Raw genomic sequence first — 24,772 nt, 5'->3', positions numbered from 1 at the left:
GTAGGAACGTAGATCGACAGGTAAATCGAGAGTGTCACCTTTCAGCTTAGCTCCTTCTTCACCACAACGGACCGATACAAAGTCCGCATCACTGCAGACGCTGCACCGATCCGCCTGTCGATCTCCCGTTCCATTCTTCCCTCACTCGTGAAAAAGACCCCAAGATATTTGAACTCCTCCACTTGGGGAAGGATCTCATCCCCGACCTGGAGAGGGCACTCCACCCTTTTCCGACTAAGGACCATGGTCTCAGATTTAGAGGTGCTGATTCTCATCCCAGCCGCTTCACACTCGGCTGCGAACCGCTCCAGTGAGAGTTGGAGATCATGGCCTGATGAAGCCAACAGAACCACATAATTTGCAAAAAGCAGAGATGCAATACTGAGGCCACCAAACCGGACCCCCTCTACGCCTCGGCTGCGCCTAGAAATTCTGTCCATCAAAGTTATGAACAGAATCGGTGACAAAAGGGTAGCCTTGGCGAAGTCCAACCCTCACTGGAAACGAGTCCGACTGACTGCCGGCAATGTGAACCAAACTCTGACACCGGTCGTACAGGGACCGAACAGCCCGTATCAGCTGGTTCGGTACCCCTTACTCCCAAAGCACCCCCCCACAGGAATCCACGAGGGACACGGTCGAACGCCTTCTCCAAGTCCACAAAACATGTAGACTGGTTGGGCGAACTCCCATGCACTCTCGAGGACCCTGCTAAGGGTGAAGAACTGGTCCACTGTTCCACGGCCAGGAAGAAAACCACATTGCTCCTCCTGAATCTGAGATTCGACTTCCCGACGGAACCCCCAGCAGCCCTGAATAGACCTTACCAGGGAGGCTGAGGAGTGTGATCCCCCTGTAGTTGGAACACACCCTCCGGTCCCCCTTCTTAAAAAGGGGGACCACCACCCCAGTCTGCCCATCCAGAGGCACTGTCCCTGATGTCCACGCGATGTTGCAGAGGCGTGTCAACCAGGACAGCCCCACAACATCCAGAGTCTTGAGGAACTCCGGGCGAATCTCATCCACCCCCGGGGCCCTGCCACAGAGGAGCTTTTTAACCACCTCGGTGACCTCAACCCCAGAGATAAGAAGTTCTTCGAAGTATTCTCCCCACCGATTCACAACGTCCCGAGTCGAGGCCAGCAGCGCCTATACCTACACCTGCTCGGCGCCTCTCACCTGGGCAACTCCAGAGTGGAAGAGAGTCCAACCCCTCTCAAGAGGACTGGTACCAGAGCCCAATCTTTGTGTGGAGGAGAGCCCGACTATATCTAGTTTGAACTTCTCAACCTCACACACCAGCTCGGGCTCCTTCCCTGCCAGAGAGGTGACATTCCACGTCCATAGAGCCAGCTTCTGTATCGGATCGCCAAGGTCCCCGCCTTCGGCCACCGCCCAGCTCACACTGCACCCGACCCCTATGGCCCCTCCCGCAGGTGGTGAGCCCATGGGAAGGGGGACCCACGTTACCCTTTCGGGCTGTGCCGGGCCGGGCCCCATGGGTGCAGGCCCGGCCACCAGGCGCTCACCTTCGAGCCCCACCTCCAGGCCTTGCTCCAGAGGGGGGCCCCGGTGACCCGCGTCCGGACAAGGGAAACCTAGATCCATATATTTTGTTCGTCATTGGGGTTTTTGGAGCCGTGCTTTGTCTGGTCCCTCACCTAGGACCTGTTTGCCATGGGTGACCCTACCAGGGGCGTGAAGCCCCAGACAACTTAGCTCCTAGGATCATTGGGACACACAAACCCCTCCACCACGATAAGGTGACGGCTTTCTCCTCAGATATCGGTCTATTTCCTCCAATTTATTTTGCACTATTAAACAAAATGTGACAAACTTCGGACATTGTTTCATGCACTCCTTGCTCCTGGCATCCCACTGACTATTTCTTCAAGTGATGTATGAGTCTCCATTAAAGCTAGTCCGTGTGGGTTAGAATTACTGCTGCGAAGCTTTGAGGCAGAGATTTATTTAATTTATAAATATATATTTTTTAAAAATTGTATTCTAGTTATTCGATTAATCGTTTCAGCCATAAACTCCTTCAATTCACGAACCTTGTATTCAGGGTTAGCGATCATAGGAGGCTCCCACTCTCCGTCCATCTCATCATCCCAGTCGTCTGGCTTCTTGGCGTCGGGGTCAGGAATGTTCTCGGCCTTGTCCCAGTCCTGTCAAAACAAACCCTGATTGTTCGTCAAATTCATCCTGACGCTCGGAGAAGTGGCAGGCCCGCACTCGCCTCCGGTTTGGTATCTTCGGGGTCAGGAATCTTCTCCCGGTCATCCCAGTCCTCTGGCTTCTTGGCTTCGGGGTCCTTAATCTTCTTGGGAGGCAGGAAGTCCCAGTCGTCCTCCAGGCTGCCGGACTCCACGTTTTTGTTGTCGATCTTCACCACATACGTGTTGTCAGGGTTGGCGATCAGCGTGTACAAGTGAGTGAATTCGTCATCCTGTAGAGCAGAAAAATGTCAGCGTTAGTCAGAACTAACCTTTAAATGCATCCCCTCCAAAACTCCCACAATTAGATACAAAGTACAAGTGCTTTGAAGGAGTATGGTGCCACTGACAGGCGAATAAATTAAATGCATCTTTCCCTTTAATTGTTTGAAAACATCGATTTTCTATCGTGCTTGTCCCTCAGGGTCGTGGTTCGTGGGTGAGCCGGAGCCAATCCCACCTAACTTCAATACGATTTATCTGCAGCAAGGAGCCTGCACTTTCAGTACACGTGAGCTACCAGGACCCTTGTTTTTTTGCCAGTGGCGGGAAGGTGTAATTGTGCCGCAAGGATGTACCCAACTTTCTATTTTTAAAGGTTAGTTCCAATGTTTTTTTTTTTTTTTTTTTTTTTTAATACAAGTACTTACCATAGGGTTAGGCCGTCAAAATGGTCACCCAATCAGTAGGTGAGGCAGTTTTGAAAAACAAGGGTCCTGACTCCTGAAAGTGCGGTTGCTGACTTTGGGCAGGGTGCACCCTGGACTAGTGGCCGACCAATCGCAGGCAGGTTAAATTATTAATTAAGGTATGCCTTTAATTTTTCATGTATAATACGTTGTTGATCAAAGTTGATCTCAAAATTCTGCAAAAAACCTAACTAGGGATGTAACAATATCCACGATACTACGATATCGTGAAATTAATAAAAGTTCCTCGATATCGTCGTAGTCTTGTCTCGGTATAAAATAATGAGCCGTTCTGTTTAAAATTTAGTTTTGGGCCAGCTGTACGCACCCACATTGCTTCACCAGGCTACTACAGCCAAACGACAGCGCTCCACTTCCTCATTAGGAGTATAAAGGCGCCCGATTGGACGTGTAACCCATGTGACCATGTCGGTATGTCACAAAAAAATACACTGATTGGCCCACGTGACCCAAAGGCAGTGTTGGGACAGATGCAGAAACAACTCCGTGCCCCAAGTCCCTCCCAAGGCTACAGCTTAGCCACTATGCCGGTCTGAGAGTCGCGTTGCAATCGATTGGGCGAGAGGCACCTTGTTGTTCGCGCCGGCCTCCGCCACCACTAGGGCCACCCCAAAAGTAATTAATAGTCAACTGAGCCTGTAACTCAGCCATCCAAACTGTTGTACTAGAGTGGCTCCAACTACTACTGGAGACACATACTTAGCAAATAAAGATGATTCTGATTTTCTCAACCGCTTATCCTCATAGGGTCGCAAGTGTGCTGGATACACCCAGAACTGGTTGCCAGCCAATCGCAGTGAGCCTGTAATAGTTTTTTTTTTTTTTTTTTTAATCATCTTTTGGATTAGAAGTGAGGAAGAACAGTTAACATAAGTAAGATAATTTTTTGGATTGAGGTAGTTTATTTAGATTTGTTGACACTAAAGCATTCGTATATAGCTTCAAGTAATTATTCTACTATATATATGTTTTTTAAACCATTTCTGCTACCTTGTTTCTGGTACCTTTGTTCAGTTACACAATTGTTTACTATTCATTAGTATTTAACTAGTTAGATACGATAATTATCTACAGCGGAACGCCTTAAAGATGTACAATTTGGAGTTCAACCAAGATTTTGTCCAAAACACATCACTCATCAGACTTCAGTATCTAAAGGATCAACTCCAAGTGTGTTTTTTTTAGTTCTGCTTTTTTGTGATGCCACCACAAGATATTTTACTGGATAGCCAAGAAGTGTAAAGACAACCAAAGAGTTGGAAATTACTACGACTGACTGCAGCTGTACAATTCTTTATCTTCTCCAAAAAAAACGACCGATATTACTGCAGCTTACCAAGTCACAGTTGTGAAACGCCTCTTCTTTTGTGTCAGCATGATTATACTGCTCCCCAGTGGCCAATTCACTTATTTCCCTTATTCAAATCTAGATTACAAAAATACTTTTGTTTTTTTGGGGTAGGCTGGAATGGATTGATGGCATTTCCATTCATTTTGAAGGGGAAAGATGATTAGAGATGAGTATTTCAGAGTTACAGGTACCACTGTAACCTATAAAAAAAAAAAACACTAGGTAAGCGTATCCCTCTGCAAACACCTTCCCTCTCGTATTTTGACAGGCGTCTTCAAAAGGTGAGCGGTTTTACTTCATTTTAGTTTTATTATGTAGTATCAACTTATTTTCACACTTTTATGACAGGTAATGTTAAAATGCTACAGAGGATTTCTTTAATAGACGTGTCCACCTATTTTTACACAACCACTCGATGACTCACCTTGCATCTGATGTCTTTGTTAATCAAATGGTTCTTGCCCTTGTAGTTGAAGATCACGTGAACTTTCTTTGTGCCGGGCCCGCAAATATCAGGACCTGCATAAAGACGTCGGAAATTCAACGCGCACGTCGGCAAGGCACCCAATATGAGGAAGACACTGGCGAGCCCACCGTACCAAACATGATGTTGTAGACCGAGTCCCCATGCATGTCGTCCTGCTTGAGGTCCGAGGGGAACACTTTCACATAGCCGCCGCCGCAGTCGATACTTTGCTCGTGTTTGATGGTGAACTGGACGACGAGGGGCTCGCCCTTGTTGCTGAAATCGTCGAAGCGAGCTGACAGTGCATAGAAGCGGGCATCCTGGCTCGTCTGCAAACCTGTTTTGATCGTATCGGATCTATAAATGATGGTACCCCTTTGTTCTCTCTCCAAAGCTAACATTGCTGGGCAATACGGCCTTAAAATAAAAGCAATTTTTTTTTTCCTCCTCACAAAATTCCAATTTCAATTATTTTTTCCCTTCGCTGAAAGAAAAAGCTAATTCAAAACAAGTATTTGTCCTATGACCAAACAAGCTTTGAAACAGTTTTTTTCCACCCCAAGAACATTTTTAAAATCTGATCTCCCATTTTAAGAAATGTTCCCCCTTTGCTTATAGAGAAGACAAGTAAGAATTACATTATTCCAAACAAGTTTTCACAACATTAACTTCATTTGACTTCCAAATTATAGAAATAAATATTTGTTCTATACAATGTGAGAATAAGTGGGGCCCTTGCAAAAAAAATTCCCTTTTGTCAAAACATGTATGTAAATACTAAATACGATCCCTAATAAATGTAAATAAACATCCATCCATTTTCTGTACGGCTTACCCTCACTAGAGTCACGGCCGTGCTGGAACCTATCCCAGCTGACTCTGGGCGAGAGGCAGGGTACCACCCTGAACTGGTCGCTGGCCAATCGCAGGGCACACACGCATAGACAAACAACCATTCACATTCACATCTATGGGCAATTTAGAGTCTTCAGTTAACCTACCCTACCAAGCATGTTTTCGGGATGTGGGAGGAAACCGGAGTACCAGGAGAAAACCCAGAACATGCAAACTTCACACAGGGGAGGCCAGATTTGAACCCGGGTCCTCAGAACTCTGAGGCAGATGTGCTAACCAGTCCACCACCGTGCAGCACGTTAACATGTTAAAATGAGCTGTCGAACTGCATGCACAAAAGTAACACAACATTTCCTCCAACTCGCTCATGCTTTTGTGCAGGTGACCGGGGAAAAATATTTGCTGCATGGAAGCACATATATCGGTTCAAAAGAGAAACTTTCCTAAAAAAATAAATAAAAAAACTTGAAATAAATTCATCACCCTGCCCGAAATTGACATCACAAGTCCACTCACCTTTGTCCTTCTCAGCATCACCGTAGAATTTGCCCGCAGTCAGGACAAACTTGCCATAGTCGGTCTTATGCTTCGATTCCTCCCAGCGGCTCTTCCAGACATCTACACCCAAAAATTAGTTCACATGACCTGTGAATGGACACACGCACACTACCAAGGACCACACCAGTGATTCCCAAAGTGTGCTACATGTACCCCACCAGTGGTATGCAAGCTCCCTCTAGTGGTATGCAAAAGAATCACTACCTATGCAGTTCAGCTGTATTTAACTTTAAGTACAATACATTTGCATTTCATCTTTTAGAACTGTTTCTCTTTTAAATTTCATTCAGGTAGTCTTTCACATAACCTTTGGATCAAATACATTTTAATTGAATATTTTTTAAAAATTTGTTTTCGTATTTGTCATCAGTGTGTTCTAACTGTGCATAATGTAACAGTGGCTTACAACAATATAATATATACTGAACACTTAAGAATATTACGTTAATCTATTTTAATGCTGATTATGACGGTAGTAATTGAAGAGCCATTGTTATTTTAGATTTTCCCTGGGGGGGGGGGGGGGGGGGGGGGGGGTTACAGTGCAGTAAGGGATGGACAAGGGGGAGGGGGGGGGAGACGTACTGTGATTGGACCATACGTGAGCGAAGGGGGTGTCAAATAAAATTGGGACTAATATACACTAAATACAGGCAATATTAAGCAGACAATGTACAATGAGACAAAAATCATCATCGCCTAGGTAAAATAGTAGCATCTATCGTGGGCCAATTCAGTTCCTATATGTCCATGCACCGCTACAACCCAATCAATGCGGTCATCTTATATACAACGTAGACGAAATAACAAATTAACATCAATATAGGTAGAATTATAGAAAATGGAGCTCACCCCCGTCTTCAAATTGCTCTCGGAAATAGACAGTAGACTCGGCCAGGACACAGGCGGCCGACACGGCCAAAAACAGCAGCGACAAGGCGCTCATCATGCGGAGAAACACTGCGTCAAACTACCCCTAAAAATAACACAATTTAATAATATTAAGCCTTTGCTATCGCTCGACGCCGTGTAGCGGCCAGCGACTGTTCGTTTGTGCCGAATAACTGGAATCATGCGGCTTCTCGCCTCTCGGCTGGGAACAGATGTCTCAATCGGATTGGCTGTCGGTGCCGGAGCTCGGACAGGAAGTTAGATTCCTCTCGGCCAATCAAATGAAAGACCACATTGACGGGCAGAAGTTAAGCCAATAGGCGAAGACCACGCGTTCGCTTGATACACACACAAAAGAGTGATGCATTTGGGGATCGTTTGATGTACATCTTAAAGTCACAATAACAATGACTAAATCGACGATTAAATCGTTATTACTTTATACATCACGGTACGTTCGTAGTTGTTTCAAGTCTCTAGTTATTATGAAGTCGAGTGAATAATAATCTACCGCTACATGAAATAAAAGTGCATCCATACTCACTTAATATAGTACACAATAAACCAACATACTGTTTCCAATTTAAACAAGTCTCAGGCTATCAAAACCTCGAGCATGTTATTTGTGACCACAATTATCACTTTATTATGACATAGCACTGCGCATGTATTATTCGTATTGGGTTTGAAGATGAATTTAAAAAATCAAACAGAATTGGGGTTTTAATCTTTTTAATTTTTCATATTGATATGTGAAATTTAAAATTTCAAAGAGCAAAATCACGTGACAATAAAAACAATGACCAAACGCTAAGTGCTCAAAAATACACAAAAACTATGACATGGTAGCATTCCTTTCAACTCAGTGATTAAAAAGTATCCATCCATCCATCCATCCATCCATTTTCTACACCGCTTAGCCTCACTCAGGGTCGTGGTTGTGCAGCTACTTTTAAATAATCTTTCGAACAAATCTTGACAACATATAGTCCAGTAAGTGCTTTTCAACACCATGTCTCTCATATTGCCCTCATGGTAACAATTCAGTTCCTTTTAGTTGCTTTAAACACCGGAGGTCATTTAACCCTGCAGGCCACTTGCTCCACTTCACCAACAACATTATGCATGTTAAATGAGTAGTCAAAGAAAGCAATACGTAGTCATAATGCTTAAATCGTGACCACGTTTCAAGAGAGTTAATAGTGCAACATAAAAGTGGGTCGGGGGGTGGCTGGACATTGTACTACTGTTCAAAAGTCTAGGGTAGTGCTTGTGACTTAATCATTTAAATAAAACAACGTATCCAACTCTTACCAAACTGTACATTCCAGGGAAATTGGTTTAGTATAATTTGTATCTATCTTACGAGTATTTACTTATACAATGTCACAATGTGTGGTGAGAAAAGCATTACAACAAAGCCAAAGGTTTCCCAACACTTTTGCACAGTTCACACAGTGGAGGAAATCATTATTTAATCCCCTGACAGTGCAAATTTATGGTTTATTTATGATGGTATATGACACAGTATCATCCAAAAATGCAGAAAATGAAATCACCTACAAAAAGGCACCTGGAAGGTCCCCCCTGCTCAAAAAAGCACACGTACAAGACCGCTTTAAGTTAGCCGGTGAACATCTAAATGACTCAGCGAAGGCTTTTAACAAAGTGCTGAGGTCAGAGGAAATCAAATGAGCTATTTGGCATCAACTGAACCAGTATTTGGGGGATGGGGAAAAAATGTGAGATGACACAAAGAACACCATCCTCACAGTCACAATAAGAATTCAAAATAAATTCAAAATAACACACTGTTATGTGCCAGCCTAAAAAAACAACAAGAACAAAAACATACACACTTACGGTGTATTTTCCCAGTTGTCTTCATAAGCTAATTTAGCTTTTTTTTGTCAGTCAGTTCACAAATTTAGCAAAGCTTCGGGAAGACATTTTTAAAATATAGTGTCCCGTGATTTATGTTCTTCTGACGACATAAGTTAATATAAGGGAAAAATCTTTCGTGTGCAGAGGTTTTTACTTCATTTTTCTTTGTGCCAGTTTTCAAATCAGGTATTGTATTGTATGTAATTGACAGAAGAAAAAATATATATATATATATTCAGACTGCACTTTATAACTTACTGAAGGATTTAAATAAGTTATTTTACTTTTAACAGTGTTTTTTGTTTTTTACACAAGCAATGGTGCCTTGAGATACCAGTGCTTGACTTACACGTTTTTGAAGATACGAGCCGTCGCTTGGCCGATATTTTGTATTGCAATAGGAGCAAAAATTTGAGCTATGAACGTGCTTCAGACCCCTACTGCTTGATGGGGACAGAAAACTCACAAAATACGTCCACCATCAATTCACATTGGTTTCCTTGCAGTGGAAGGACACTATCAGTTGGTGGTGCTAATGCACCATTAAACTGGTTTGCCAACCGCCACTAGAGGCCGAAAAAGAACCGGGAAGGACAAACCATTCGGTACAGTCGTGTTTTGTGCTTCCAAGTGCTGAGAATGTATTGTTTTTATACAGTACAATAATGTGAAGTGCATTTATTATTTTTTTTCTGGGAATGTTTTTTGGGGGGCTGTGCTGAGACAGATTACTTGCATTTCCATCCATTTCAATGGGAAAATATTATTTAAGATGCGTGTATTTTTAGATAATGGTAATTAAGGAGGAGGAATAATAAAACTCATATCTCAAGGCACCACTGCAGCTGTACTTCTACAGAAGTACAGAGTGAGTACTTTTTTCCACCTTTGTGTAAATGAGACTTCCTCATTTCTGAAGTGAACAAACTTCTAATATATATAATTATTTCCCCCACTGTAGTTAACCACGTGCTGTGCTTCATCTCAAGCGAGAAGCTGCGACAAGGCAGCGGGTCCTCCTCCACCGCCGCACCACTGATGTGCGACGGCACTTTTTTCTTTCCGCTCACACAGGAAGTGCTCTTGTTGTCCAACCTTGCGCAAGTGACCTGGACAGACACATGTTGTGTTTTGCACCTGTAAGGGAGTGAACCCCACACCTCCTCCAGGCGTCCCTCGTTTCTTCTAAGGAAGAAAGAAGTTGATCCGCTGGGGGATGGACTTACACCCCTGGGCCGAGAACAGTCTCTCCTCCTTGGGGATGTACAGCATGGCCTTGGCCACCTCATCCAGCGTGGCCTCGTCCGTCTCCAGGCCTCGTGCGGCGAAGGCGTCCTTCGCGCATAGCTTGACGTGACGGTACTCCAGAGGTAGGAAGGGCACGAAGAAGTCAATCAGGTGGCCAGACATAAGCTCGCTCTTGGCAAAACCGCCTGGAAACAGACGGAAATAAGGTCCATAAATTCTTCTTCCAAAAACGACAACATCTTCGAAATCATCACATTTTTGATGCCTTAGAAAATTACCCAATACCCCTTTTTGGTGCAAAATGTATTTATTTATGACAATTAACATATCTTTGTTCATCTATTTACAGTACAGTGACAGAACAATTCAATGCTCTTCTACTATATGGCAGAAGATACAATTAACCTGGATTTCCACCTGTTGCTAGTTAGACAGGTACATCTCACTAAATCAGAATAGTGCAAAGATATTAATTTAGTTAGGTAGTTCAAAAAGTGAAACTTACTGTATATTATACAGATGCAGTTCACACAAATATTTCATGATGTCTTAATATATATATGCATAATTTTGATGATTAAAGCTTACAGCTTAATGCAAATGAAAACCCAAAATTCACCATCTCTAGAAACTAGAATATGACATAACCAACAATCAAGACAAAAATTAAATGATTTTTAATGTAGAAATTAGACAGGAATTTGCCCTCTGAAAAGTACTTTTTCCAGTGTTTAATGAATCTGTAATATACGAGTACTGAAATAGACATTTCTACCATATTCTAATTTATTGAGATGTGCCTGTGCAACAGAATGGCTTCCTCAGCTTTGTGTTCAACTAAACAGGCCCAGAATTCACACCAAGTAAATTTGGGAGTAAACTGAGACCCTATCATTATTTCACTGTACACTGAAATAATAATGCTCAATAAAGGTAGTGTGTGTATACAAGTGTGTGTGTCTGTGTGTGTGTGTGTGTGTGTATATATATATATATATATATATATATATATATATATATATATATATATATATATATATATATATATATATATATATATATACACACACACACACACACACAGACACACACACACACACACACACACAGGTGACATTTTCAGGTCAATAGCACCTTTGGAAGTATATTTAGTGAGAAAAATTGTGACGTGTTAAATAGTTTTTTCCAGCCGCTGTATATCCACTGTAAACTCACTTGCAAAAATGTGAGTGTTTTCGGGCATCTTGAGGCTCCCAAAAAGGGAACTCATTCATAAATACGGCGTTTCTAAGAGGTTCTTTGTACCGTCTGGCGCTCGAGCCCTAATAACAAGTGACAGTCGCTCAACAGAAGGGTTTCTGCTTACCATGAGCCTCCATTGTTTCTGCTCGTAATCGGTGTTCCAGATCCTCCATCCCGATGTCCTCCCGGTTCTGACCTGAGTGCCAAAAGTCCAACGCAACGTCGTTGATTGTTGCTCCTCCAATATTACTGCCGGGTACAAAGAAAACAGGATTAGCATTCTAGATTAATGCCACTACTGACATATGACAAAAAGAAAACACATCTTTGGAACGCACATTGGTATTTTCATTAATATTGTGACAGTAACTTAAAAAACGACTTGGGCAAATGTTATTAGGCTGACGAAATATTACTTAACACAAGTTAATAAAGGTTTTATGAACAGACTGTCTCCTTCCATTACTTCCTATGTAAAAAAAAAAAAAAAAAAATGTCTATTGAGTTGTACCTTAACATAGATTACTAGTTTATTATTATATCCATCAATTAGGTCATGTTTGTTGGTTAGCAGTGTTAATGAGATAAAGAAATATTTTTTTTTTAAAAACCACTGAATTTGTTGTAGATCTGAAATACATTTTAGTTAACGAAAATAATGCAACAAAAGGACGACAGGACTCTTGTGATAATGTAATCCCAGTGAAGCCGGAATGCGATCCGACCTGAGGAAGAGGAAGATGGCCTTGCGGTAGTTGACCCCATCCACGTTGTCGTAGTGGGCCATGTACGGCTTGATGGCGTCGATGAGGCCCGGGTGGAGCTTCTCGGCTTCGTCGAAGATGAAGAGCGTCTGGGAACATCGCAGGACCGTGTCCCGGATTGCCTCTTTCAGCTGACCCTGGAGAGTACAACAAATTCATTTGTTACATGACTAACATTGCTTGATGTCTTGCATCCATCCATTTTCTATAGTGGTTTTCCTAATTAGGGTCTTAGGTGAGCTGGAGCCTATCGGAGGTGACTTTGGGCAGGAGGTGGGGTGCACCCTGAACTGGTTGCCAGTCAATCGCAGGGCACCAAAAGAACAAGCATTCACTCACATCCACCCCGATGGGTAATTTGGTCTTCAATGTTTTTTGACTGTGGGATGAAACCAGAGACAGTGGCCAAAGTGGAGATGTGTGAGGAAACCGTGAGGAAGATGTCGTAACACAGCATTACATTATTAAAATGTATTGAAAATGTGGAAAAAAATCGGAACCCCGCAAGTTGCACTGTATTGACATGAGTGTTAAACGGCATTTGGATTAAAAGCTACAGAATCATGATCCGTACGAGTGAGAGCGCAATTACAAAAGCTCGTTTGAGTTTGGACTTTCCACTTCACCTTCGTAGTAATAGTGATCCAGTGTCATTCTGAAATGTAACACAGCGATCGTGTAACATTTGTGCACACTGAATCAAGATCACGGCGGTTGTGGCCCAGCTGGGCTGACGCCAGCTTCCAAAAAAGCTTCTGTGTTTGATTTGGATGACTCCTGTCCGTTGTGTTATCGTTCAACTTCGATGTAATATCGAACTGAGCAAGGACTTGACCGGCATGTCCTCACCGCTTGCGTCTCACCTTGTACGTGTCCACCATCCTAGCATGGTGAAAGTGGAACGGAGCGATGAACAGCCGGACGCACTCGCTCTTCACCCCGTCGCGATAAAGGTTATCTGCGACCATCCGGGCCACAAAGTTCTTCCCGGTGCCCGACCAGCCGTGGAAGGAGAGCGTCAGGGGCTTGTTGGACTCCGGGTTGTTGATGAAACCCTGGATTGCTTTTAGAACCACAGACTGGGCCAGGTGCTGCCCGTGTAGCTTGCTCTGAAGGTCTTGAGCCAAACCTACAAAAAGGAACGTGATCAACACCAATCAAGAGAAACTGGAAGTAGCACAGATTACGTAATATGAGGGATTTAGGCAAAATAATAATTTGTCCTCGTTTTGCCGGTTGTCTTAATTTCCTTCAGGACCTGGACAACTTGCTGTGATTGATGGAACCCTGAATTCTGCTCTTTAACTGAAAATCCCACAGGAGAATGTTCAGCCATCAGTTTATGACCTCAAGCCGAAGCACACTTGGGTTCTGCAGCAGGATAATGATCCATAACACACCAGCAAGTCAATTTCTGAATGGTTTACAGAAACTAAATGAAGGTTTTGTAGTGGCCTAGTCAAAGTCCAGACTTGAATCAAACTGAAATGCAGTGGCATGACTTTAAAAAGGCCATTTATGCTTGAAAATCCTCTATTTTTTTTCTGAATTCAAACAATTCTGCAAGGAAGAGTGGGCCAAAATATCTCCACAGAGATGTGAAAGACTCAGTGCCAATTAAAGAAAACGCTTGATTTCAGTTGTTGCTGCTGAGGATGGCCCGATCAGTTCCTAGGTTTAGAGGAGGTATTACTTTTTCACACAGGGCCAGGTAACTGAATAATTGTTTCCTCAATAAATGAAATCATTTCAAAACAGTTCACTTGGGTTATTTTGGTCTTGATATTTACATTTGTTTGATGATGTTAAACAAAGTGGAGGAAACAGCAAAAATATAACAACGAGAAGGGGCCAATACCTTTTCACGGCAGTGTGTATATACACACGTCCACTTTTATACGCATATACATACACACACAAGGGCACATAAGCAGCACCGCGGTAAACACGACGGCGGTAACTGAGCGTGGCATGTTTGCCGCTCGACGTATTCGTCATACGCTGCTGTGTATATTAGTCATTGGTTTGCCGTTCGTAACCATGTCGTAAACCGAGGATCCCCGGTTTTAACTTGACTACAAGCAACATTGAACCTGACCAGTAAAGAATGACGACACACCATTGCTTTTAATTAACATAAGACGGCTTCGAAATTGCGGCGGCGTACCAGTGATGTTGTTTGTCACCCTGCAGTCTCCGGTCTCGCAGCACTGACCCAGGCTGCAGTACCAGCGGTACAGCAGGTTAGTGTAGTCCTGGACAAAACCGGCCCAAATGTCCCTCGCAGGAACTGTCCACATCCACGCAAGACACGTGTCAAGTCATTATGGAACAAACTGTTTTTTTTTTTTTTTTTTTTTCTTCCCCCTCTCTCGCTCCAGTTCTTACCTTGCTGCGTCGCATCGTCCTGGTGGGGCTGACACTCGCTCTCCCAAATGTTGCAGTAAATGTAGTTAAAGTAGTACGAGGACACGTTGGACAGCGTGCCCAGCTGGAAGTAGTGAGTGGGTGCCGGTGCGGCCAGCAGCAGTAGCGGCAGAAGCGGCGACACGAAGCGGGCAAACATGAGGGAAGAGGTCGGTGACGCTCCCGATACTACCAGAGGCTGCTTCTAATGAGGACGTGCCATCAGTTAGCTCGCTGCTCGGCTAACACCAACGCGGGAGAGGTGCGCTCCATTTAAAGACCGGAAATAGCTGCGACGACGAAGCACGGCCCGCCTACAACCCACTAGACGTTAGTTGACGTAAGATTATGTACCTTGTAATAAAGGACAGTACACAGTACTAATGTCGCGCAATTCCTTGGCACGTTGTGCTTTTAGTGGGAGACATTTTGGGACTTCCAACTCCCATCGCCCAGATTTTAAACCTTAGTGCATACACCAAATTCGGCTTGACATTTTAGATTTGAACTAAAATTCAATGGTTAGAAGCAGTGGCCCTATCAGATTGCTTGCAGGAAAGAAAGACAAAATTAGAAGTTTAAAATAAACACTTTTATTCATCTCATACAAGGTAAACTTAAAAAAAAAACTTTCAATTTGGCCTCAGCAGTCTGCTGGTTCAGGATCAGTGAGTGGGTTGGCTGTAACAGAGGCCCCTGCATTGTTGCGCAAGTGTACATTCACATTTAATGTTCAATGCAATCAAAGCTGTAAAATTTTGATAGAGTCAAATTAAAATGTAAATAAAAGTACAATTCTAATAAAACTGTATTTTAAATAAAACTCAACTCTAACAACATCAAGTCCTACCACAGACAAATGGCTACACGGTGTAAATGTGATAGAGAGTCTGCTTTGTTGGCATTGTCTAGGTGTCCTTGAGCAAAGCATTGCCGCCTCCACCACCTCAAGTAGTGCAGAGCGCCTCTTTCACTCAGCATCTCCTGCCATGCCTGCGTGTGTAATGTGGTGCCCATCTGTGGTGTACAACAAAGTACACACGAGCGGAATTTCCATGGTATATCCTGTCAGTAGTGGAAAAATATCTATGTCTGGCAACTATGATCCACTGATGTCTGTTCAGCATGGGCACTCTTCTGCTTTAATACCTGGAATATAAAAACATGATTTGCCAACATCCATTTAACATTCAAAAAACAAAGCAGTTTGCGGGTCACAAGGTCAGAAAAGATGGAACGGTATTGATTATAATCAGAGTTCATTTGGCAGAATCTCTTCATCATGTGCAGTGGTCTGCTGTATTAGGAAAATCAGGATTGATTAAAAGGAAACCTACCAAGGTCAGCCAGGTAATATCCAGGTATGCTGCAGACAGGGGTGGAAGAAGGCTTATTACGTGTGAGTAGTAGTTTTGCTCTGAGCATATAAATAGGGTCACTCAGCAACAGATGTTTTCCACATTTTAATTCAGGTCAGACATTTGTTGGGACATCACTGAACCTTTGGCCACATTTATAAATGACTGGTTACTTGCTCACCTTCAACTCAACCATGTTTGCTGGTGGCACCTGCATGGAGGGGTAGGGCTACCTCCTGAGGGATTAGAACAGTATTCAGTCAACACACCCAAGTATTCCCAAAGGACATCAGCAAGCTGACCTTTCAGCTAGAGCTAATGACTCCATGTTGTAATTGTCAGCAGCATTTTGTCATCACAGGTCAGCTGAGAAACAAAGGCATCAAAATTCAACCTTACCTAATGTGATATTTTCCACTGACTCCCGCTTTCTTGGCAACCTGCGTCAGAAGATTGAATTAGACTTTTTTTTTTTTTAAATGAGCATTTAACATTACACCACAATCAGGATCAGAAATGTATTCATATCCTCAATTGGATCAGAGACCTGATTCACATTCATCACACCTGACAGATTAGGCCCCCATTCACAACCAGCAATGCTCTTGGGTGACAAACCTCATTTCCACTTGTAAACTGCACAAACTGGACTGTCCCACATTACATGAACTTATCAGTGACGTGTGCATTTAACCATTGTGAAGATGTAAATAGATTACATCAGTTACTTAATTTCACCTGACTGCCTTTAAAGATTAAAAACCTATTAGCAACATGGTACATGAAACAATTCCTAAATTAAACGTCCAAACTTGTTTCTGGGGCTTTTTCTTTTAGTCCAGTACACTTGTCATTTTAGGCAAAATTAAGTACATGCAATTCATTTGAAATAAATTACTTCAATAGGTAAAAACATCTTTTGTGCCGTGTTAATTTTCAAACTCCGTTACAGTAGAACATTTTTTAAAACCACCAAATTTTCAATGAACACTTGGGCCTACCTCACAACTGCATTGTGGTAATTTGAGAACCATGTTTTTGGTGGTGTTTGCATAAAGATTAAGCACTGCCTTTTGTCAGCATACTTTTCAGGAGGGTTAAAGCTGGTACAAACTTAATATTTCAGACCATACATCTTTAATTTACTTCAAGTCAAGTGTGTAAAACCTTGGGGTCCAACAGTTGTACACAGATTAGCTACACTGGTCCAGATTTCTGGGGAAATGCAAATCTCTTAATACTATTTAGACTGGTGCATTAATGTTCTTGATCACCCAAAATGTCTTTGTCAAGTTTGAATAGGGCCTTTGATGTGAAGTTTTATTCAACATACCATAATCAAGCAGTGATTGTTCCATTCTTCCAACAGGGTTCTTGAAATCTGGATCAAGGAGTAACAGTTTACTACAATATATGAAAGATACATATATTTCTCAAGTCTGATAGGAATATATATACATCCCAGATGATCCACTGAACTATGCAGTCATTGTGTCAAGTAGATAAATATGAAAGTAAATGTACCATCTTGTGCCATGCTGCTCTTTTACCTATAAAAAAAAACAAACAAACAAACAAAAAAAAAACATTAAAGCCTACTCTTTGTAGTTTGTGCCAGAGAGGTCACACTGGTCAACATGTCAGATAGGAGCGAAATAATCAATCTTCACAGAGTATCCGCTGAACTATGCAGTCATCATTGTGTTGAATCTAGTATCTGAATAAATACACAAGTCAACGTACCAGCTTGTGCCATGCTGCCCTTTGACCTTAAAGAAATGGAAAACCAATTAAAACCTACTCTTGGTTGTTTGTGGCTTAGAGGCTGCAAGGGCCAACATGTCAGATAGGAGCGAAAGAATCAATCTTCACAGAGTATCCGCTGAACTATGCAGTCATCACTTTAGGCAGCAAGTCTTAAGGTAATTTGGAATACACTAAAGGCTTACCTGCATAAGGGACAGGAAATGCCTGCAATGAAAATATGAAATGACAAGAGTTCAAGCACAAGACAGCAGATGGCAGAAAAATTAACAAATTAAAGCACTGCATCAGATCAAATTAATCTTTCACTCTTTTTCAGAGAGATTCCCATTATTTTTTCTTCAACTCATCATCAACAGATTCCTTTAACACATTACTCCAACTTAAAATGGGTTACCTTTTCTGGCAGTCAAGTAGGTGATTCAAGTGCCAAGTGGATCTGCAGAAAACAAGAAACATTGTCCAGAATCCTTTTCCATAATCATTGCAAAAGCAATCATTTGTCCGTGCCTCAGATTTCAACTTGGTGGGTTGTTTTTATCGTCATCCAGTTTGTCAAGAGTAGCAAATAAATGTCATCACGGCAACAAAATGGACAAATGCTTCTCTGGTGTGCTGCTTGTGCGCCTCTTAAGCCGGGGCAGGCAAAGTACGGCTACATATGGCCCACTGGAAATTTACAATACGACAAGTTTATCTGGTGCATTAATTTAGAACTTTAAGCCAAAAACCACAAATGAACTCTTGATTTAGTAAAACAATCCATGTAACTTTATGGGGCAAAACTCCATACTTAAGATGTGCGCAAATTACATCACTGTGCATTTATGGCTAGACGAAGCACACACACACACACACACGCTTTTTCCCACCCCGACTATTCTTGAGTAACCAACGGTGAAAATTTACTTCTGATTGGTTTGGTAGAAGGAATATTCCCTGCCAGAGAAACCGAATGAAATTCTATTTAGATTTGGCCTGTTTATTCTGAGGTTTCTATAAGGAGCATTTTTATTCAGTATGGGCATCTAAACCAATTATAATCAGAACGCTCAAATTTAAACCAGGCTAGTGCTTGCAGCGCTTTTTATTTCAGACTCACGGGATCCATGTCACAGAGCAAAGAAAAACAATTTGGAGCGACACTAAGGAAATCATAATCAATGATTTAAAAGTAAAAACCCATAAGGGCAGGGATTATTTTTCATGATTTCAGAGGCATTAAAAATCATTTATAATGATAATATAGTTTCCCAAAAACTCTTTGAAAATTTGTTACTGTGACAGGCCTATGGGGCAGTAGCCCACCCGTAAGGACTTGGGCTCTGAAGCCAGAGTCATTGTTGAAGTCCAGCAGCAGCCGATGTGAACATGGCAAACAGTTGTTGGAGAGCTATTAGTCTGGCGAATGTTGAGGTGCCCTTTAGCAAGGAATTGTTCTAATCGCAGTTGTATGTTTACTTTAAAGCTAAAATAGAATTGCATGCATTTAACAAAATTTTATTTCCTTATGGGGTCCACCATCTTAACACTAGACAACAAACTGAACATGGCTGCTTCTGTGGTTCACATTACACCAGTGTATCAATGTATACTGCCCCCTACCAGCCAAGGCGCATATAACGAGGCCCATAGAACTATAGCATGAAATCATGATGTAAAAACTAAAACGTACATTTTCATTAAGTACAATATAAAGTATAGCGTTCCATTTCAACACTACATTTTGTTGACATCTTTGTTAGGCTAGAACAGCCTGGCATTTCAATGAGGAAAGATTTGACTGCAAAGTTTGAGTTCAAATGGTCAAATAATTTGTTTTTACTCAGACTACTATAGAATTACATTGGGAATTAAGATAAGATCACATAGCTAAATTGGTTATTTTAAAAAATTGTGCATTACTGGATTTCATTTGCATTTTAGTGTTTTTTTTTATAACAGCGCTTTGTGAATCCGGTGTAAACCGTTCTTAAAATAAATTAACATTTACCAGTTAGATATTACGTGGCCCACTGACCCTTTTAAAACTCAGATTCAGCCCTTGAGCCAAACGTTTGCCCACCCCTCAAAACTTTATTCACACAGCCCACCTTAGAGAAGCTTAAGACCACAAGTAAAATAAATACTGACCATATTAAATAACTGCTGTCGTCTTTGTGGCAGCCCGGAACCTGCAAATAAACCACACTTTAGCAAAGCGACTCACGAAAGTGATGTAATTTTTATTTGAAATAAAGTCTCAGTGCAACATTTGTCAGAAATCACTTCTGTCCACTACTCTTACATTTAAAATACATCACAGACTGAAACTCGTCGAACTTAGGAGTTAGAAAAATAAGTCACTTACGGGCAACTTTAGTAGTATTCCTGCATCTCGGAAGACGTCAAACTAGAAAAAGAAACCCCTTATGAGATAAACTTCAAACAAATGCTAACATTAGCAAAAAGGCTAATACGAAGCTAAGTGCTAGCTTAACACGCGGCTGTGCCCATGCTGTCAGGATAGTTGGCGTTTCTTCACATCGATTCAGATGTCCCTACCAACAGCTAATCATCACATAGCAATGGGACGAAGTAAAACAAAGTCATAGTCAATAAGTTTGTACAAAAAAAGTTTCAAAGCGATGACAAGGCTACATTTGCACAAGGCACATGGCGTAGGCCTTGCAAAATATGCCACGTTCACAATTTAGAACTTATTCTAAATAAAACAACTCAAATTAGCCGAACAGAAGTAACACAAATGAGTAAGAATGCCGATAACACGAGCAGCGTGACGACAGTGGGTCTTCTAGATCAGAAGGTGGACTTGGACAAGCTCACTTACCAAAGCCAAGCGGAGGAATGAGACAGAGCGAAGGGCGGATGACCCTTTTATACTCAGACTCGCGCTCTGCCGCACGGGATGATGGGAAGATGTCAGCGGCCAATTGAGTACTTTCGTTGCGACATTTGGCAAACTCTTTGTGGCTATAGTCATAATTTTATACCCCGACCAAAAATGCAATTTGCAATAAATTTAGAAATACTAAAATGTATCCATGACAACTACACGTACAAAAATGGGTCCGCGACTCAGTTTTGGGTCCTTAGTTGGCCAACCCGTTGAGAATGACTGCTTTAACACAAAGTACAAACGAATATTTTTTATTTCTTTTTCTAACAAAGCTATCAAAAACATCGACACTGCTCTGACAATTTCTTCCCTTTAGTCAGTCAACCCATAGATATTTGGAGTAGATACGCCAGCGTGCTGTAGCAGCCCGGTTATCCGATGTGCATACGTGGTGGCCATGTTGGAAAGGTCGACATTCCCATTAAAGACAACATTGATATTAAGCCATAACTCGGTCAATTCTCAAGCGATTTTCACGAGATTTACTTTTTTTTTTATTGCCGAAGCCTGTGCCATACAGAAATTTCATTTGATAAGTCAACAAAATATTTCCTTGTCGTGATTGTACAGCGCTGCGTATAACCGTATGCAGCACAAAGTGCCGTCATCCTTTTACTTTTAGCTTTCTTGCAGTCCTCACGCCGTAGGCACGCAGCTGCGAAAGTGCTTGTCCTATCACCTAGTCAGACTCAAACTACAAACTACACGTAAATTGACCTACTTTGACGCTTCTGTCTGCATGGTTGCATGACCACGGGACACAATTTCCAATGTCTAAGACTGGAAATAAGGGGACTACAGATGAAAACTAGCCTTCTGGCTAATTCTGTTTTTTTTAACCATGTGTACTTCAGAACTTTCATGTGTTTTATGAAATTGCATTGTCCCCTTTCAAATAAACGGATTAATAATAAGACCAAAAACGTATTTACTTATGAAAATGTCTTGTCGTGATGTACATATTAGCATCCTCGGACACATAAAACACATCTACGTTGTCGGCAGGATTCGAACCTGCGCGGGGAGACCCCAATGGATTTCTAGTCCATCGCCTTAACCACTCGGCCACGACAACCACTTGGTGAGTGGTACATGTTATGTTGAGTGCAGGGGAGGATTTTTTGGAATTGGGCCTCTAAAATCTTGTCAAATCCAGAAGTTTTTTTCCTTATCACCTTTTACCGAAAGCTGTAGTTCCCTCTGAAATCTTACCTATTTGGTTGATTAGTGTTTAATAAAGGTGATTAATGACAGGGTGTCCCTTGCATCCTTCAATTTTTACTGTCTGTAGCCCTAAGATTTGAAAAAGTTTGGACACCCCTGATATAGTCTTCAGATAATTATTAACTTTAGAAGCATGTTTCTGGAATGTGGGCAGAAGCCAGAGTACCTGTAGAAAACACAAGCACAGCGATAACATTCATATTGCACACAGAAGGATCTGAGCAGCGATTGAAACCCGGGACCTCTCAATTGTAAAGCAGACATGTTTGACTAAAATAGTTAACCTAAATTATTGACCAATGGATGATTGTCATTAATACGACATCCCAAGAAATAAACTGGCGATTCCACCCAGTGGACTCTGAGCAACATATAGCTTAGGTGTCAGCTCTGCATTGCATCTTATGCATCGTTTTTGAAGGACAATTTGACACACAAAAAAAGGTTCAATGCCTTCAATAGCAGCTCGTATTTAGTCAAAAACATACAAAATGGAGATACCAGGGGTTAAACCCAGGGCCTAATAGCATGCAAATCATCTACTCTACTACAGAGATACATCCCCTGGTCAAGCATGTATACATTTATGCAAATGTGAGACACCATTTTAAGAACTACAGGCTTAAAGAACAAGTGCCCCCAAATGCAACATAAGTTAGGTTAATGCCAAACTTTCACCGCAAAGCCCATTATTTTTTATTGGTAGTGTATATTTGTGTAATATTCCACTTCACAGGCTGTAATCAAACGGCTCCATGTGGATTATCATTGTAGTGAATTCAATCCTTAACCCCAAAATGAAAGAACCAGGTTTACATACAAGATTACAAAAACAGATGTTCTTTGGCATTTTCATGTGGAACTTGTTTATTATTGTATCTCATCCATTGCATTTTTATCCAGCATTTATGTAACTGTAAATAAAGGAATGTTGAACATTTTGGAACAACAAAATTTAAAGTGAAGAGTAGAATATCCCTCAGTGTTGTTGCCAATATAGGGGAGGGATGGAACCTAAAAAAGAACCATAGCAGCCCTGCAAAAATAAAGACAGGCGCAATGTTCCTATAATTTTTTGTGGGTTGTTTACAACGTCCTCCCCTCAGCAATGAGATGCATATGGGCACGAAAAACTGAAAACCGTAATTATGGACAAAGCGGTCCGGAAGAACAAAAAGCCACATTGACAGTCATTTGTTCATATATGCATTCAGGTTACATAGAATACAAGTTCATTGGATTGTTCTGTCTTTTCATCGTTGACAAGCATTGTTGATAACCTTTAGATTGCATAAATATATTTCCATCAGTGTGTTCAGATACTATGGCTTTTGTGGACCTCACCTATGTCCTACAATGAAGAAAAGGACCAAACTAACTTGAAATGAGAGCAGAACATCAAACGTGATCATTGGATGCTTCCTTAAAATTTCATTATGCTCAAATATTTTACACTATTGCCAGAAAGAAATTTTTTAAAAAGAATATATGCATCATATGTATATCTATATTTATATATGAACAAGTTATAACTAGTTGCAGGCAAGCGGAGAATGTCTTCCCCGCCTAGTTCATCCATTCTACCAACACCACCACCTTCATCATCATCATCAAAATCATAAGGCTGCCAGACTCTTGGAGGGGGGCTCTCTTTCTTCGGTCACCAGATTCCCTGAGATGTCAAGCTCTGTTTTACATGTGAAAAGGTTATTATTATTCAATTTCAACACCCTTGATGAAGGGAGAGGCCTGGCAGCGGCAGAGCGCTGCTGAGAACTGGCGGCCGCACTGTTAAGGAGTAAAGCGTTACTAATTGTCTTGGTACTTCTTAGGTGCTTTCTATTTAATATCATTCGTTTCCATCATTGTACAGTCAGAGGCAAAGCTGCGTACACAATGCCGTCGGCGGTCAGTCAGTCCAAGGCTCGGCAAACAAGTGGTCTTTGCGAAAGAGTTCTTATGAAGACTCTGCAGTGTGCGTTCAATCTTAATGCATGTAGTGCGGGGACAGGAAGGGCGAATGTATGCATGGGTCGCTCCTCTCAAGGTCGAGGAGAGGCTAGTCTCTTTAATAGAGGCTCGTCGTACACCCAGCACTCTCCGTCTTCGTGGAATAGCTGTAGACACACAGAGAAACAACACATTATAATCGTGGATGAGGATATTGAGTGCGACTGTTCTTTGAGTCGCAGATAGTTTGCAGTGTAAAAAAGGAAAACAATGTCAGCTATGTCAATATGAGCTATATCTACAGCACACTATCCACAAAAAGTTAGGTATATATTATGTTTTCGGGTGAAATTTCAAGGTGAACCTAAAATGTCAATACTGGCATACAAAATGGCGACTGAATCAATTGGTAAAAGTGTTCCCATACTGAATAACGAAATGTAGTCAAACACCCATCTTTGTAACTAACAACAGCCGTTAGGCTCACCCTGGTCTCCCACTGCTGCTCGTTCTCCTTTCTCTCCCTGGCTTCCACTCTCTGCTTCTCCTCCAGTCGATGCTTGGCTTCCGTTGCAGCATCGATGTCTTTGAGCTTCAGGTTGAGCGTCACGTCTCTCCACAGTCTGCCGGGCGAGAGGGGGCGGAAAGTCATTATTCATTTTTTTTTTTTTCCTGAGTTCCGTGATGTACAACACCGCCAAAAGGATAAAATGTCTCACCTACGAGACTCGTACGGCAGCTGGTCTTCCAGCTTCCTCACTTTCTTCTTAATGATGCCCATCCTCTTAGTGTCAATGAATGACGTGTTCTCCTGCATCACATTTAATTTTTGTGGATTAATTTATGCTTTTTGCTTGGCTTTTAGATAAAAAAACATACAGTCACAATAGTATTGGCCATTGCCTAAAAAATTGTGTGCGAATACCGACAGAGAATCTCCGTAGCATCTGTTCCATTTGCACACTGACTGAGGAGTATCTGCA

At 41.9% G+C, this 24,772-nt stretch overlaps 3 protein-coding genes, 1 long non-coding RNA gene and 6 other non-coding genes across 17 annotated transcripts in view; all 10 read right to left on the bottom strand.

Moving 5' to 3' along the window:
- The window catches only part of calr (calreticulin), a 12,498-nt gene extending 5,227 nt beyond the window's left edge, over positions 1-7,271 (bottom strand). The window contains exons 1-6 of the mRNA XM_061684124.1: positions 7,012-7,271; positions 6,118-6,219; positions 4,880-5,083; positions 4,705-4,799; positions 2,243-2,452; positions 2,058-2,171 (exon numbers count right to left, since the gene is read on the bottom strand). Coding sequence (XP_061540108.1) covers positions 2,058-2,171; positions 2,243-2,452; positions 4,705-4,799; positions 4,880-5,083; positions 6,118-6,219; positions 7,012-7,108 — 822 coding nt within the window. The 5' untranslated portion in view covers positions 7,109-7,271. The remainder of the gene's footprint in view (positions 1-2,057; positions 2,172-2,242; positions 2,453-4,704; positions 4,800-4,879; positions 5,084-6,117; positions 6,220-7,011) is intronic.
- A 494-nt stretch (positions 7,272-7,765) lies between these two features.
- tor3a (torsin family 3, member A) lies at positions 7,766-14,889 on the bottom strand. Its single transcript, XM_061684824.1, has 6 exons — positions 14,577-14,889; positions 14,356-14,478; positions 13,052-13,317; positions 12,150-12,325; positions 11,549-11,673; positions 7,766-10,367 (listed from the first exon to the last, which is right to left on the bottom strand). The coding sequence occupies exons 1-6, from the start codon at positions 14,752-14,754 to the stop codon at positions 10,120-10,122; spliced, it is 1,116 nt and encodes a 371-aa protein (XP_061540808.1). The 5' UTR covers positions 14,755-14,889; the 3' UTR covers positions 7,766-10,119.
- A 282-nt stretch (positions 14,890-15,171) lies between these two features.
- LOC133406772 (uncharacterized) lies at positions 15,172-20,574 on the bottom strand. Its single transcript, XR_009769093.1, has 12 exons — positions 20,547-20,574; positions 20,067-20,108; positions 19,850-19,890; positions 18,114-18,155; positions 17,902-17,923; positions 17,696-17,721; positions 17,477-17,502; positions 17,286-17,333; positions 16,352-16,392; positions 16,134-16,188; positions 15,932-15,960; positions 15,172-15,743 (listed from the first exon to the last, which is right to left on the bottom strand). It is a non-coding gene; the product is annotated as an uncharacterized LOC133406772 (long non-coding RNA).
- On the bottom strand, positions 17,583-17,662 carry LOC133406873 (small nucleolar RNA snR60/Z15/Z230/Z193/J17). The gene has a single exon (XR_009769103.1). It is a non-coding gene; the product is annotated as a small nucleolar RNA snR60/Z15/Z230/Z193/J17 (small nucleolar RNA).
- On the bottom strand, positions 17,787-17,864 carry LOC133406874 (small nucleolar RNA snR60/Z15/Z230/Z193/J17). The gene has a single exon (XR_009769104.1). It is a non-coding gene; the product is annotated as a small nucleolar RNA snR60/Z15/Z230/Z193/J17 (small nucleolar RNA).
- On the bottom strand, positions 17,997-18,077 carry LOC133406914 (small nucleolar RNA SNORD79). The gene has a single exon (XR_009769141.1). It is a non-coding gene; the product is annotated as a small nucleolar RNA SNORD79 (small nucleolar RNA).
- On the bottom strand, positions 19,955-20,024 carry LOC133406876 (small nucleolar RNA SNORD75). The gene has a single exon (XR_009769106.1). It is a non-coding gene; the product is annotated as a small nucleolar RNA SNORD75 (small nucleolar RNA).
- On the bottom strand, positions 20,208-20,288 carry LOC133406916 (small nucleolar RNA SNORD74). Its single transcript, XR_009769143.1, has one exon. It is a non-coding gene; the product is annotated as a small nucleolar RNA SNORD74 (small nucleolar RNA).
- Positions 20,575-21,608: 1,034 nt separating the features above from the next.
- On the bottom strand, positions 21,609-21,690 carry trnas-aga (transfer RNA serine (anticodon AGA)). The gene has a single exon. It is a non-coding gene; the product is annotated as a tRNA-Ser (tRNA).
- Positions 21,691-22,688: 998 nt separating this feature from the next.
- Positions 22,689-24,772, bottom strand: part of osbpl9 (oxysterol binding protein-like 9) — a 48,768-nt gene continuing 46,684 nt past the window's right edge. For 7 of the 8 annotated variants that reach the window (XM_061684816.1, XM_061684817.1, XM_061684818.1 and 4 more), the window contains 3 exons: positions 24,509-24,600; positions 24,277-24,412; positions 22,689-23,956 (listed from right to left, as the gene is read on the bottom strand). In XM_061684816.1, the coding sequence (XP_061540800.1) occupies positions 23,882-23,956; positions 24,277-24,412; positions 24,509-24,600 (303 nt within the window). In that variant the 3' untranslated portion in view covers positions 22,689-23,881. Of the gene's footprint in view, positions 23,957-24,276; positions 24,413-24,508; positions 24,601-24,772 lie in introns of those variants that run through there. The other variant, XM_061684821.1, reaches the window with a different exon arrangement.

This window comes from Phycodurus eques, chromosome 8 (assembly GCF_024500275.1).
Source record: "Phycodurus eques isolate BA_2022a chromosome 8, UOR_Pequ_1.1, whole genome shotgun sequence".
Lineage (NCBI taxonomy): Eukaryota > Metazoa > Chordata > Actinopteri > Syngnathiformes > Syngnathidae > Phycodurus > Phycodurus eques.
The sequence above is the reverse complement of the archived record's forward strand: the minus strand, read 5'-3'. Positions and strand labels throughout refer to the sequence as shown.

What these genes read in the sequence shown, in the direction of transcription:
- tor3a (XM_061684824.1), bottom strand. Translation starts at nt 14,754, where the DNA reads ATGTTTGCCCGCTTCGTGTCGCCGCTTCTGCCGCTACTGCTGCTGGCC. An exon ending in GGTGACAAACAACATCACTG is followed by an intron (nt 13,318 to 14,355) that starts GTACGCCGCCGC and finishes TCCTTTTTGTAG; the next exon opens with GTTTGGCTCAAGACCTTCAG. An exon ending in GCCATCTTCCTCTTCCTCAG is followed by an intron (nt 11,674 to 12,149) that starts GTCGGATCGCAT and finishes TGTACCCGGCAG; the next exon opens with TAATATTGGAGGAGCAACAA.